This window comes from Acinonyx jubatus, chromosome X, assembly GCF_027475565.1.
Source record: "Acinonyx jubatus isolate Ajub_Pintada_27869175 chromosome X, VMU_Ajub_asm_v1.0, whole genome shotgun sequence".
Classification (NCBI taxonomy): Eukaryota; Metazoa; Chordata; class Mammalia; order Carnivora; family Felidae; genus Acinonyx; species Acinonyx jubatus.
In genome coordinates this window covers 120,744,846-120,761,028 of record NC_069389.1, presented here as the reverse complement: position 1 = coordinate 120,761,028, position 16,183 = coordinate 120,744,846, and the positions used below count along the sequence as shown (strand labels likewise).

The following is a 16,183-nucleotide window of genomic DNA, read 5'->3' as shown; positions in this document are numbered from 1 at the left end:
GACTTATCACATTCACACAATTACAAATGCAATCTCATGTTAGCAAGAGTTGTAGGACACCAAACATGTGGAATGCAAACAGACTGCCACTGCGAGCTCTGTTTTCCATCCCATTGCTTTGTGTGTAGCTTCAGACAATGGTTTGCAGCCAAGCACCTCTGAACTCTCCTGCCAGGAAGGGAAGATTCTCCCCCCATTCCTTAGATCCAGACACAGATGAATGTCAGACATTTCCTGTTTAACTCATTTCTTCACCAGCTCTTTCTTCCTTACCGCCCCCCACCATCAAATAGTAACAGTGACCACAGCCTCCAACTCTCTCCTCTCCCACCATCAGGCCTCACATAAACATGTCTTTAATCATAAGAAACCTCTTGAAAAATTATCTGGTTTATTTTCTTTTTTGCTAAGTATTATTGGCATGTGGTGCACATCTTTAATATATTATTTTATTATTTATTTACACATGCATATCTACTGTGATATAGAAGGAATATTTAACCCACTCTCAATAATCTATACTGTGCAGTATCTAGTATTATGGTTTTTTACATACAGACTAATGAGTTTAACAAGTATTAAATAACTAGATAGTATTACATACAATTTCTATTTTGCAGAAATCCTTGGTGGATTGTTAAGCAGATACATGAGGGGGTTTAATGATACCTGGTAAACTGGCATTTTCTTGTGAGTTGGGACTGCATTTTTATTTTTTTTTTCCACTGAAACTCATGGAACACTACCTCCGTTCTTTGAAACTTTGTTAGCAAATGTCATAAAATAAATTATATTAACAAAAAGAGGGACACTTATTGTTCCACCATTTAAAAGTATTTCTAGAAAAAGTAATCAAATACTATTTTTAAATGCATTGTCTTAATTTGAAAGTCATTAAATGTCTGCATCAGTTAAGTGTGCTCTATAGTTTTTTTTAATGTTTATTTATTTTTGACAGAGAGAGAGAGAGAGAGAGAGAGAGAGAGAGAGAGCATGAGTGGGGGAGGGGCAGAGAGAGAGGGAGACACAGAATCTGAAACAGACTCCAGGCTCCAAGCTGTCAGCACAGAGCCTGATGTGGAGCTTGAACTCATGACAGCGAGATCATGACCTGAGCTGAAGTTGGACGCTCAACTGACTGAGTCACCCAGGCGCCCCCTATAGCTTTTTTTTTTTTTTTAATAAAAAGCCAATCACTTGTATTTACATTCAGTTGGAGAAATAAGAATTATATTAGCTGGGCAAAGGAATTCAGACTAGTAGATTGCTCTTCTGGATTCAATTGTTTGTCTTTTCATTTTAATGGGAAAATATTTGTACATATTATTTCTTGTTTTAGTTTTGTTGAATAAAAATATGCCCTAGGTCTCCATCACTTACTTCAGCAGTAGTCTCTCACCTGCATTCTGTAGATAGATGTTCCTCATCTGAGTCATTTATCAGGTGAATATCTTCCCCAGCTTTCTCCACAGTGAAAAGGTCCTGCAGAGAAAGTGGCATTTTAGATACTTAAAATGAACTTATATAGTAAAAATACCTGACACATTAGTATAGCATGTAGTAAATTTGGAAGCAATCACATATCCAATGCCACAGCTCATCTGTATATCAATGTGAGAAAGGCACTTGATTTTATAGTCATGAAAACTGAGGATTATAGAGAAGTAATGATTTGGCCCAAGATACACGGCTGGTAGACACAAAACAAAGTAGATCCATCATCTCACAGTTGCAGTCTGAGTTTGCTGCACCATCCACTGTGCTACATAGTCAACACTGTGAAAAAAATCTTCCTCCAAAAAGCCCTCTGTTCTCACAAGATTTATTCTCCGAAGTGACCATTAATATGGAACAAATATCCTAGAAACCCAGAGGAAAATTGCATAAGATCACAAATAGAGATCCTTGTGCCATGAGGGACTCTAGAGTGAAGGACGTGTGCCAAATGAGATTTTCCTTTCTCAGAGGAGGGAGTAGTATATTTTGGGGGTGACTTCCACAATGGGATGTCTGTCTTCATGTGGCAAATATGAAAGCTCAAATCTCAGCTGCCAGAGAGGCATAATGATTGGGGCAATCAGACCAAGCAACTTCCTTCAATTGCTTTTCTGACACTTTTCTTATGGTCTTAAATCTGGGGAAAAAAAAGGTGACACATATCTACTCTAAAATGGAATGTAACAGGGTCTTTCACAGTTTCTGAAATGTGGTCAGTTAAAGTCCACATTCTAAACCAGAGACAAAAGTAAAGCAGATCTTTTGCTCTCTCTGGATCCTAATGATAACAATTATCATAATGATAATGATGAGTATGATGGCTGTAATAGCTCACACTTACCAAGTGCTTGCCATGCATAAGGTGCTGTCTTATTTACTCTTCACCACAACTCTAAAAGAAGGTTTTATTATTGCCATGTATAGAAAAAGAAACTGAAGCTAAAAGATTTAAGCAACTTGGATGAGGTCTTGCAGCTGGTCTGGATCCAGAGGCCTGTCTTGTAAGGCAGTTGGATGTGTTGTATGTCACAATGTCATCATAATGTTAACATGGCTCTTGATTTGCCCCCCACTCCCACATCACCCAATCCATAGTGTCGCCGTCTGACTCAAGTCAGTTTGTGGCACTTCCATTTACTGAGCTTCTCAGGCTTAAAAGCTAGGAGTCATTTCTTTTCTCCCACCCACTTTCAACACATCAGCAAAGACTTTATGCCCCATTTCCCAACAATAACCCAAACCCATGTACTTCTATCTCCATGACTCCAATCCTAGTCCAAGCTCTACCATCTCTCATGCCACTCCTCTTGCCTGTGCTCTTGTTTCCCAGATTCCATTTTCCACCCAGGAACCAGTCTAATCTCTCAAAAACAATGAAATCAGATCATGTCATGCTGCTTTCCCCTATAGCTGAAGTAAAAGTCAAACTCATGATCATGATTCTCAAAGTTCTCCATAATCTGGCTTCTGCCCACTTCTTGTACCTAATTTTCTACTACTCCTTCCCTCTTTCACCTTCTTCTAGTCACATAACAGTACTTGCGCCTTGGAACTCTCTAAGCTAGTTACTACTTCAAGATGTTTACAGCTGCTGAACCCTTTACCTGGATTGTCTTCCTTTCTTTGCTGGGTTGACCTCATAACTGAGGGTCTCAGTTCAAAAGACAGGTCATCAGAGAAAGACCTTCCCTGACCACACTGTCTGAACTTCTTCTTCCCACCAGCTATTAACATATGATTGTTTTATCATCTACATGACACTTTTCAACATTCATAGTGTCTGGCACATAGTAGGTGCTTAATAAATATGTTACTTAGTGAATAAATATTCATTGAACCTGAATCTATCCAAAGAATTCTAAAGACTGATTTTCCTTTTTAGAGAATCTGTGAGTGCTACATTAGTAGAACACTAAGCGAGAATTGCTGGTGGATGTGGGAGAGAGCTGCCTCAAAACTCACCTCATGACAGAAACCTTCCTTTGTTCACCTGTCAAAATGGCCACTTCTCTTAATATGTTCCAGCCCTCAGCCCCTGTATACCTCTTTCATATTACATTAAAACCACTTGTTACTGGGGCACCTGAATGGCTCAGTCAGTTGAGCATCTGACTTCAGTTCAGGTCATGATCTCACGGTTCGTGAGTTCGAGCCCCACGTCCAGCTCTGGGCTGACAGCTCAGAGCCTGGAGCCCGCTTTAGATTCTGTGTCTCCCTCTGTCTGCCCCTCCGCTGCTTGTACTCTGTCTCTCACATTGTCTCTCAAAAATAAATAAACGTTAAAAAATTAAAAAAATAATAAAATAAAACCACTTGTAAGTGATTGTGTATCTCTTTTGAGTGTGTTGAGATCTCCACTCACATGCTCACCTTCTGAAATGCAGGAGCTGATCTGTCCTCATTCACATATCTTAGCACAACCCCCTGCACACATTGGGTTCCTTAGAAATTCTGTCCAGTAGCTGATGGACCAAAGGGGACATGGCCTTTCAAAGGAAGCCCGCAATTCCCCAGTTGGGAAGGCACACACACAACATACTCACCCGTAGAATCTGAGTCCTGAGGATACAAACGGACCCGACCAGATAAAACCGATCCTCCAGAGGAAGATATGTACCACACGATTCAGCAAAAGAGGGACTGGGGAAGAAGCTACTGAAGAGCACCAAAGGCTCTAAGGGAGACAGAGACACACATGTGACAATCAAATAGAAAGGCAGGCTGTCTACACAAGAAAATGAACACCTGACACATCAGTGCACTATTTGCCAGCCCACTGATAATTTTCAGAATTCTGAGTCACAGATTTTTCCTGCCTTCCTTCTGTTCCAGCTATCCTCCTTACCCTGGTCTCCAGCAAAACATGAAGAAGTCATTACTGAGAAATAATTGTTGCAAGTTCAGGGTGATATTCAACCTTGTGTTCTTACTCTGTGGATGGATTTTATAGTCTTCAAAAGAAATTTAGCTCCCCTCTTTTATATAGGGCACAGGGGTATTAAATATGTGTGTAATTTGTGTGCATATGTAGTCAACTGAATGTTTTAAAAGTATACGACCCTTAATTTTCAACATATATGACAAACACCAGACAACCATTGTGTGAACTAATTTTGATTGTTTATTTACTCATTCATTCATTCGCTATATTTTTTAGACCTCAGTATCAAAGAACCGAGTTAATTACACTCTTAGTCCATGGAATAGAATGAACACAGATAAAGTCTCTACTCTTGATTTTTCTGATCCCTCTGCACCCACAGACACCCACTGCCATCTACCACTTTTAATATCTAAACTTGCAAAATATGTAGTCTGGTTTTATGTGTATGTGCTTACCACTTACAAAGGTGGCATTGTGCTATAGATCTCATTCTGTTTCTTACTTTTTCCAATCAACATTATGGTTTTAAGATTTAACTGGAGTGCCTGGGTGGCTCAGTCAGTTAAACATCTGACTTTGGCTCAGGTTGTGATCTTGCAGTCCATGGATTAGAGCTATGCACTGTGCAGCCTGCTTGGAATTCTCTCTCTCCCTCTCTCTCTGTCCCTTGCCCACTCATATTCCCTCTCTCTCTCTCTCTCTCTCAAAATAAATAAACTTAAAAAAAAGATTTAACCATGTTGTAGTATATATATCCGAGGTCACTGCTTTCAAAGTTTTCCATATTGCACATTTTTCTCATTTTACTTGCCCATTTCCCTAATGATGCACACCTAGGCTGTCTCCAACTCCCTCCAACCATAAAAAACACTATGGCATATATAGCACATGTCCCCTTAGGCACAGATCTCTCTGTAAGTTTGCCTCTGGTATATCTCCACCCAGTGATGAGACTGCTGAGTCACAGGTTAATTAACATAATTTAAGTTCACTCTGTTTTTCAGGAATGCTTCATGAGTTTACATTCCTCTCAACACTGTATTAGTGTTTTATTTCTCACCTCCTCACCAATATTTGTTTATTATTCACACTTCCTGATTGCTGTCATTCAGATGGGTGTACAGTGCTATCTCACTGGTTTTTAAATCTTTCATTCTTTGCCTACTAGTGAGTTCAAGCATCTTTTCACATATTCGTTGGGCTATTTACCTATGGTTCAAGCCCTAGATGTTTTAATGGCCCCATATCAGTGTTTATGTTAATTTCTCAGCCAATAGATCCTGAAACCTTGAAAATTGTAAATTTGGACTCCATATCCACACAACACTGATTTGGGGTTTGATTTCTTGTAAATGACACATATTTTTTTCCATTCAAATTCTGAGGGAGATGGCAAACATTATTCCTCTAGGCCAGTGGACAGGATTTTACTGATCATGTTAAGTTTCTAGGTTTTATGTATTGGTCCTTGAATGAATGTTAGCACTCCAGACCCCAGCCAGCGAAGCCCATGGATGATGCATAACCTACCTAGGCCACCACCTAGGCTTCCTCTTATCATTATAGTCTTGTACTTTGTACTCTAATTCCTGTCACCCAAGGACTTAACTTTCCTTTAAGCTTGGGTATGCATCAAACTTCTTTTGTTATGTTTTAAAAATTGTTTCCTTGTTTTTGTAGAAGGAAAGAGTCATTCTTACTAGTTCAATCCACCATATTACCAAGTGACACTATCTTGTGAATTTCAGTATTTTTTAAACTGAATATTTAATATAATTTTTAATAATAAAAGGGATGAAACAAGGATTAGTTGTTTATAATAGGCGCTAAATATTTCTGTAAAAGGTATTCCATTTTTCAAAGGAGTTTCCCCTATTTCCCTGTCTTTTCTATCATCCTCAGAGCAATAAACAGTAATTACAACTCTCATAAGTAAGCTGCTCTGTTGTATTGGACAGTAATTATATTTATATGTTTCAAGTCTTCATCGTCTCCAAACCCCCTCCTCCTTTTACTGCACAGTCTCACTGCACTGTTTCACAAAAACATTGCACTCTGCTAAAATTCATAGAGTCTGAACAAAAGCTAGAGGCCCAAGCATTTTTGGATACCAATTTAGTAGCAGTGTCTACTGGCACAAACCTATTTATTCCTAACTGCAATAGAAATGAAAACTACTTCAATGAACAAGCAACTCAGGAATAAGATCATTAAATATAACTAAACATATTTTAAATATAAATATTATCTATTTTCTGATTAGTGTCAGGTAAGTATATAAGCTATCTATCCCGAAATTCTGATCTCAGAGAAAAAGGTCAGAGACATTTACAAACAAGGTGTTTCATATTATCAGGTCCACTTTTAAAACAATAAGATCCTTTGGAACAATAACTTTAGTCTTTCTTTTTATCAGAGATTTCTGTTGGTCCTTCTTTTGGTAATCCATTTATATCATCACTCATAATCTACTTTCCCTTTGTTTTTATCATGGAATTCTTTTTCAAAAGTCTGATCAGTGTCTACAACCAAACCGCTATGGTCACAGGGATATAAGAGAATCTGAGGGCGCCGGCAGTGGAAAGGCATTTATGTTAGCAACGAAGGGCTATGAAACACATTAACTTTATCTAAATTAGACTGAAAACTGAATTGCTTACCATTTGAAATATCTTTTAAAGTCAGAATGAATTTCACATATTCATAAGTAGGGTTACTACCACGTTTATCATTTCCTCTCTTTATATGACAGCAAAAGTCAGTATGTTTTCCCACTAAGAAAAAAAAAAGATACAAAACACATTTACAATTGTATGTTACCATATTTTGCAGGATTATTTCATAGGACCATTGTCTTACTTAGAACAGATTTTTAAAAAATATCATTTTCTTTCCATGAACATTAGCACTGGCATAGCTATCTATGTTGTAACTGTAGAGTGGAGTACCAGCTAGAATATTATATAACACTAATACAATTATACAAAAGCTCAAATAATCAGGGTTCATGACAAAGAACAAGACTTAATGGAGAAGAAATATTTTAATACTAGAAATATAATTTGCGTAATTGTATTAAGTTAATATATAATCAGCAGCTATATTGGCTCTAAGGTCTTTATTTTTATTACTCCTTTGAGTAGTTGTTACTTGGGTCTTAAAATCTAAGAATTTACAATTTAGGAGACACAATCCATACCTGAGCTTGACGAAGGAAGTTTGAGAGCAATCTTTTGGTGGACTTCACTTTTCTCATGATCAGGCAGAAGACTTAATAATTTTTTACCCACAATCTCATCCTTAAGAAATACAGAGAGAATACGTTTTGTTACATGTGCTATTACTGTTCACTTCCTCTACCTCCTTAATCCAGTAAACTTATCATCTGCTCCCCCTCAGCCATCTCATGGTCATACCTATTATACCTCTACAAGTCCCAGTTCACATTACTCCACTCTATGTCCATCACCTCCTACCTTTCCAGTGCACGCACGCAAGTACCCTACCTCTCCAACAATTACTCCACACGCTGAGACCTCCAGTTCATTCCCATCGCATTTTTACTGTGCATTATCTCCTGTAAATTGTCATATCCCACTTTGCTCAGTTCAGATTCCACCATGAATCACTATAAGCACTCCCATGTTCAACTTCTGACATATATGTCTGGGAAAATCCCAACTCTGGTTAATTTCAACTCTTCATATACCTTGTACCTTCACCCAAGCAACCGCATGTCTATGGCAACCATGCCATGTATTATTTTAAATGGGCACACAGATCTGTATGGAAATCATTCTTCATTTCCTTAGGCAATTCACTCTCCCACTCTTCAGTGCGACTCTTTCTTGCCTTTTCTTCCTTTTTAAAACCTCCAAGCCTCCCTCATCTTCATATTCAGCTGGGGATCTCATTTTTTATTGAAATATAAAACAAAGGGGAAAGAAAATGTCAATATCTTCCTGCCATCTAATCTACCAACCCATTTGTTTCTGTGGCTAGAGACCTATTTTTTCTCCTATTCCAAGGAATAAGCTTCCACTGAAGTCTAGTGCACTGCCTTTCATCCTCTCTCAACTATTCAAGGACATAATTCCAGAAATTTCCCCCTACCTCCCACATCAATAAACTTTCCCTCTCTACCAGGTCTTTCCCATAGCATGTAAATGCTATATCAGGGAAGCTATAATATCAGTTATCTTAAAAACAAAAACAACACAGAATTCCAAAAATCCAAAGCTTTCCTTGACCCTACATTCTCTCCTCTGGCTCTTCTTTGGCATACTTTGGAACAAAAATCTTTGAAAGGAACTATACTTGCTGCCTCTCATTTCTTTAGCTTTCACTCTGCCTTGAAACCACACTAACCAGATTTTTACCCTAACCACTCCACTTTTGTCAAGGTCACCAGTGATCTCCACACATTGCCAAATCCAATCGTCAATTCTCAACCCTCACTAACATCTCAGCATTTGATACAACAAATCCCTCCTTCTTCTTGACACACTTTATTTATACTCGGCTTCCAGAATACCATACAAATATGGCTATCCTGCTTTGAAGGCTACTCCCTCATGGTTTTCTTAGCTGGATCTTTCTCCTCTGTCTGACTACTTGACACTGGGGTTCGTAGGGCCTAGTCATTACACCTCTTTTACTATGCTGTCTTTTGTGGGCAGTCTCTTTCTGTTGTAGCTCATCCAATACCAACTATCTTTGTACCTCCAGTCCAGACTTCTCCCTGAAGTCTTCTAGATAACTCATCTTAGATGTCTAATAGGATTTCAATTTTAATATGTTCAAAATAGTGCACCTGACTTTTTCCCTCACAAAGCATGCTACTCCCTCAGTCTTCCACATTTCAGTAAATGACACCATCATTTACCCTCATGCTTGTCCTTGACTTGCCTTTTTCCTCCTAAACCCCAAACCCAGTCAATCAGCAAACTCTGTTGGTAAAACAGTCAAAATGGATGCAGAATCGGTCCACTTTTCACCACATGGGCTAAACCATAATCTCTAGGTTGGATTACTGCAACAGCCTTACCTCCTCTCCCTGTATTTATTTTTGAAGCGTCCCTGCTCCCACTCCATTCTTCACAGAACAGCTACAATGTTTCATTTAAAACATAAGTCAAGTTTTCCTCTACTTAACATTTTCCACCAGCTACCCAAGTGATTCAGAGCAAAAGCCAAAGTAATTTCAATGGCTTATATAGTTCTATGTTCTCGTCCCTTGCTGTTCATTGACTTTAGTCCCTCCCATTTTTTATGCTTGCTCACTGCATTCCAGGTACACTAAACTCCTTGTTCATATCCAAATACACCAAGCAAATAGTCACCTTGGGGCCCTAAAATGCTCTTCATTCAATGTGAAACATTGTTTTCTAGATATTTACAATGATGTTCTCCCTTACTTCATTCAAGTCTCCACTCAAAAGTATTTTAAACAGAACTGATTTCTTGACATTCTCTTCCTGCATTTTTTTCATAACACATTCATTACCACCTGACATTATAGTCACATGTATATGTTTATCTGTTTATTAACTGTCTCCCTCAGTAAAATGTAAATAACATTAGAACAGAGACCTTTGCTGACTTATTCACTATTAAATCCTCAACACCTAGAACTCAGCTTGGCACAAGTGAGCATTCAGTAAATGTTAGTTGAATGCATAATGCTGTACCATGTAGCTGAAATATGGTGACACATGGATAAATTGAATATCAGACATTAAGTTAAGTAATGAGTTTTTAATGTGATAGGAACAAAGTAATAAACAAAGTATTCTTTGTAGCTGAATAATGGTTTTGGGTGATGAACCACAGATTCAAACAATTTTTAAATGAATAATATTAATAATGTACAGTCAAATTCAGAAATATATTTTATGGTCCATTTGTAGAAGCTAGCCTATGAGTTAGCCAATGTTCAAATTAGCAGATTGATCCTGACTCAATCAAAAAAAAAGCATGGCTTGATTGAGGGCAGAAATATTACCTTAATTTAGCAAACAAAACATTATGAAATTAACAAGCAATAAATTTTGACAATGAAAGTCATTCAATAAGAAATTTACCTCCCAAAAGAAATATAGATATTTTTCATTAAACTTCACTTTTTCAATAAAAATTATTTTATTAGTTTAGTTATGAAACAAACTATAGGTACCAAACCAAGTTACCTCTGGTCAGTGGAAACCACTCATTCATTCATTTATCTAACACATGATTAACAACTGCTCCATGCCAGACACTGTGCTAGGTATATTCACACAAATAAGCTATCATAACACCCTGTGAGAGGAAAAATTATCTCCTATTTTGTTGATGAAGAAATTAAGGCTTGTCCAATTATTGAGAGATCAGAAGTTCAGTGGTAAATTTCATCCCCAAGTCCATCCAAATAACTGTATATCCATTGTTCCCTCCACTCTACCATAGCTGCTTCAAGTCCAATTTATACCAAGCGCAGCTGATTTGCTACTGGGACAGTTTCTGCATTTTGGACACTCCACATGAAGCAATTTATCAATTTCTTTTTTTTTATTGAGTACTTATAAGGGTTAAACATGATGACCCTGATATGAATTCTAATTTTAATGAATACATAATTCAGTAGAGCAGATGAGACAGGCACAAAATTATGATGCAAAGTATAAAATAAGACTGTAACAAGAGGTACAAAGTGTCACGGCTCACCAGTTCTTTCATCAGTAGAAGAATAAAGGACAGCGCTGTCGCATCAAAGAATTCAAAGTGAGCAGACTTTTGATAGTGTACATCCCCTTAGATGGAAATACTGGCAAAGATTTTCTTATTAATTAACTACATTCTTTAAGGACAGTGATAGTCACAATGAACGCCTTAGAACTGACCACCAACTAAAAAAGGTGAACGTAACAATCATTTCAGTGTAACTACTCCATAGTTAAAGGGCAGAGATCTGAAAACATTATCAACACCACGTTATTTTTATAAATCTTTAGCATTTGCTCTTCTTATTACACAAGGCAGAAAGATCAAGGCACTTAAAGCTTAAATAAGCAAAGATAAATACCAGTGAAAAATTAAAAAAGGTTTTTCAAAAGCCAAGTTTGCAAATACTTATTAGTTGTCCCACAAATATTAGTGCGGTGAGTCTCAGTGATGTCAAAAAAAAAGAAAACAAACAAACAAAGTAAAGGAATTTTCTCCACTCCACGACATTTATTGAGGATCCAGGCAAGAAGTATCTTTTTGTTGGCAGAGACATTCACATTAAACATGCATTAGAAAACTGTTCAACTATATAGGGCACAGGGAAGTATAAGAGCCTCTGCATGAAATTCAGACTGCATTTTGAATCAGACAAGACTCATCACGAGTAATTCTCTACTATGCTGTAAGCTTCACAGGGAGAAGAGAGGAAAATTCATCACAATTATCATGAACTAACCATATACCTATATTCAAAACCTGCTAAAGTTTCTTAATAATTCAATGCTGAGAAACTCTTTCCAGAGGAAATGTGTTTACAATTTCTTTAAGAATTGTAAAAGAGAACAACTACATGTAAATTCCCAGTTTTAATTTTTTTGGGGGGGTAGTGATGAAGTAGGGTGAGTAGGAAAGCAGGCTGCTAGGAAGTACAAGTTACTACTACAAGTGACTGCAAGTTTTTCCAAAGGAAAAACTATCAAGGAAATAAATGAGTGGGAAAATACAATGGCAGATTTCCGATATAAATTTAATACCATGATGATGATAGTAGACCTCATTTCGGTCACAATGGTATGTGTTACAACATCATATCTTGGACTCCTCATATCTATTTGTCACACCCCCATCCAATCCATCAGCAAAACTTATTTTACCTACAAAACACCGATGGCTTCCACATCCACCTTACTGCAATTCATCACTATCTAATAGCCTGGATTAATGCAATAGCTTTCCAAGTGGACTCCCTACTTTCATGTCTGCCTCCATAGCTTATTCTTTTTTTTAGTTGCAGTATACTTAACATACAGTGTGATTTTAGTTTCAGGTGTACAATATAGTGATCCAACACTTCCATACATCACCCAGTCCTCATCTCAACAAGTACACTCCTTAATCCCCATCACCTACTTCCTCCCTCCTCTCTAGTGTGTTCTCTAGAGTTAAGAGTCTGTTTCTTGGGGCACCTGGGTGGCTCAGTCGGTTAAGCTTCTGACTTTGGCTCAGGTCATGATCTCACAGTTTGTGCATTCGAGACCCGCATCGGGTTCTGTGCTGACAGCTCAGAGCGTGGAGCCTGCTTCAGATTCTGTCTGTCTCTCTCTCTCTCTCTCTCTGCCCCTCCCCTGCTCACTCTCTGTCTCTCTCTCAAAACTAAATAAATATTTTTTAAAAAGTCTGTTTCTTGCTTTGCTTCTCTTTTATTTTCCCTTTGCTCATATGCGAGATTTAAGAAACAAAATAAATGACCCATAGCCTATTTTTTTTAACACAGGAGCCAGAGTGACCCCCTCCCAAAAAAAAGCTCATAATTTCCTTCATCTGCTCCAACCCCCACAATGGCTTTCTCCCATCTCGGAGGAAAAGACAAAGTCATTACAATGGCCTGAAACAGGGTAGACCTCTGCTACTGCTCTGACCTCATCACCTCCTAGTACTTTTCCTTTTGATCACAGCACTCCAGTCACAACAGCCTCTCTATTGTGCCTTTTCCATACCAAGCACATTCTTGTCTTAGTGCCTTGTCACTTGCTTTTGATTCTGCCTGGAACATATTTGCTCCAGTTATCTGCATGACTCACATACTCATTCCATTCAGGTCTCTGTTCAAATGTCCCCTGATAAGGCAGGTCTTCACTAACCCCACATTTGCAAAAACCCACCTCAAGGAATATTTTTTCCACATTCACAGATGAGAAACTAAAGCTCATGTAGTTATTAAGTGATAGAGCTAAATTTTAATCTTCAGATTGTCTGATTTCAGAGAACAAGTTCTTTCCATCCACCATGCTAGCAGTTTACAGTTGCCCAAGAGACAGAGGTGTCTTGATATTTAATGAAATTGTAGCTTCCTGGAGCCAGGAAGATCCTTTAGAAATGGTTTTGTCTCTACATTAATATAAGATGGGTGACTTATAAAAATGAAATTTTTAATCAAAGCCTGGGAAAAATTTCATGTTGTTACAAATTAAGAAGAGTTAGGATTTAATGAAGAAAAGTGTGAACTTATGCCTCAGGTATAAGTCCTTTTTAACGAGATTATAAAACTCCATTCTCATTTCATGTTTATGTACAGATCTAATATTAATAGCTTTATTTTTAAGTATACCCATCTCTGGTATTCAAATCAATGGCTTAAGATTAGTCACTCAACCCCATGTCCCAGATACCTCTACCTTAGGGTAAGTCTGTGTGTGTGCATGTTACCTAAAATGCTTAAAGTTGAAATATTCTCTTGAGAGTGAAAAGTTTGAACCAAACTACATAAAGAAACAAGGATAGCTTTTAGAGGGAAGATGGCGGCGTAGGAGGACGCTGGGCTCACCGCGCATCCTGCTGATCACTTAGATTCCACCTACACCTGCCTAAATAACCCAGAAAACCGCTAGAGGATTAGCAGAACAGAGTCGCCGGAGCCAAGCGCAGACGAGAGGCCCACGGAAGAGGGTAGGAAGGGCGGCGAGGCGGTGCGCGCTCCACGGACTGGCGGGAGGGAGCCGGGACGGAGGGGCGGCCCGCCGGCCAAGCAGAGCCCCCGAGTCGGGCTTGCAAAAGCGGAGGGGCCTGACGGACTGAGTTCCGACAGCAAGTGCGACTTAGCGTCTGGGAGGTCATAAGTTAACAGCTCTGCTCCGAAAGCGGGAAGGCTGGAGGACAAAGGGAGGGAGAGCTGCTGAGCCCCCGGACGACAGAGATGTTTAGTGGGGAACAAAGGTGCTCGCCAGTGCCATCTCCCCCCCCCCCATCCCCCAGCCAAAATCCCAAAGAGAACCAGTTCCTGCCAGGGAACTTGCTGGTCCGCGCAAACACCCAACTCTGTGCTTTTGCGGAGCCAAACTTCCAGCAGCGGATCTGACTCCCTCCCGCTGCCACAGGGCCCCTCCTGAAGTGGATCACCTAAGGAGAAGCGAGCTAAGCCTGCCCCTCCTGCCCCCCGTGCACCTTGCCTACCCACCCCAGCTAATATGCCAGATCCCCAGAACCACAAGCCTGGCAGTGTGCAGTAGCCCAGACGGGCCATGCCACCCCACCCCACAGTGAATCCCGCCCCTAGGAGAGGGGAAGAGAAGGCACACACCAGTCTGACTGTGGCCCCAGCAGTGGGCTGGGGGCAGACATCAGGTCGGACTGCGGCCCCGCCCACCAACTCCAGTTATACACCACAGCACAGGGGAAGTGCCCTGCAGGTCCGCACCACGCCAGGGACTATCCAAAATGACCAAACGGAAGAAGTCCCCTCAGAAGAATCTCCAGGAAATAACAACAGCCAATGAACTGATCAAAAAGTATTTAAATAATATAACAGAAAGTGAATTTAGAATAATAGTCATAAAATTAATCGCTGGGCTTGAAAACAGTATAGAGGACAGCAGAGAATCTCTTGCTACAGAGATCAAGGGACTAAGGAACAGTCACGAGGAGCTGAAAAACGCTTTAAAAGAAATGCAAAACAAAATGGAAACCACGACGGCTCGGATTGAAGAGGCAGAGGATAGAATAGGTGAACTAGAAGATAAAGTTATGGAAAAAGAGGAAGCTGAGAAAAAGAGAGATAAAAAAATCCAGGAGTATGAGGGGAAAATTAGAGAACTAAGTGATACACTAAAAAGAAATAATATACGCATAATTGGTATCCCAGAGGAGGAAGAGAGAGGGAAAGGTGCTGAAGGGGTACTTGAAGAAATCATAGCTGAGAACTTCCCTGAACTGGGGAAGGAAAAAGGCATTGAAATCCAAGAGGCACAGAGAACTCCCTTCAGACGTAACTTGAATCGATCTTCTGCACGACATATCATAGTGAAACTGGCAAAATACAAGGATAAAGAGAAAATTCTGAAAGCAGCAAGGGATAAACGTGCCCTCACATATAAAGGGAGACCTGTAAGACTCTTGACTGATCTCTCTTTTGAAACTTGGCAGGCTAGAAAGAATTGGCACGAGATCTTCAGTGTGCTAAACAGAAAAAATATGCAGTTGAGAATCCTTTATCCAGCAAGTCTGTCATTTAGAATAGAAGGAGAGATAAAGGTCTTTCCAAACAAACAAAAACTGAAGGAATTTGTCACCACTAAACCAGCCCTACAAGAGATCCTAAGGGGGATCCTGTGAGACAAAGTACCAGAGACATCACTACAAACATAAAACATACAGACATCACAATGACTCTAAACCCGTATCTTTCTATAATAACACTGAATGTAAATGGACTAAATGCACCAACCAAAAGACATAGGGTATCAGAATGGATAAAAAAATAAGACCTATCTATTTGCTGTCTACAAGAGACTCATTTTAGATCTGAGGACACCTTTAGATTGAGAGTGAGGGGATGGAGAACTATTTATCATGCTACTGGAAGCCAAAAGAAAGCTGGAGTAGCCATACTTATATCAGACAAACTAGACTTTAAATTAAAGGCTGTAACAAGAGATGAAGAAGGGCATTATATAATAATTACAGAGTCTATCCATCAGGAAGAGCTAACAATTATAAATGTCTATGCGCCAAATACCCGAGCCCCCAAATATATAAAACAGTTACTCATAAACATAAGCAACCTTATTGATAAGAAGGTGGTAATTGCAGGGGACTTTAACA

General features: G+C 39.2%; 1 protein-coding gene across 7 annotated transcripts in view; it reads right to left on the bottom strand.

The window, feature by feature from the left end:
- PASD1 (PAS domain containing repressor 1) overlaps positions 1-16,183 on the bottom strand; it is a 201,666-nt gene that overhangs the window by 42,993 nt on the left and 142,490 nt on the right. For all 7 annotated transcript variants that reach the window (XM_053201824.1, XM_015086633.3, XM_053201825.1 and 4 more), the window contains 4 exons: positions 7,581-7,680; positions 7,042-7,155; positions 4,041-4,171; positions 1,400-1,482 (listed from right to left, as the gene is read on the bottom strand). In XM_053201824.1, coding sequence (XP_053057799.1) covers positions 1,400-1,482; positions 4,041-4,171; positions 7,042-7,155; positions 7,581-7,680 — 428 coding nt within the window. The remainder of the gene's footprint in view (positions 1-1,399; positions 1,483-4,040; positions 4,172-7,041; positions 7,156-7,580; positions 7,681-16,183) is intronic.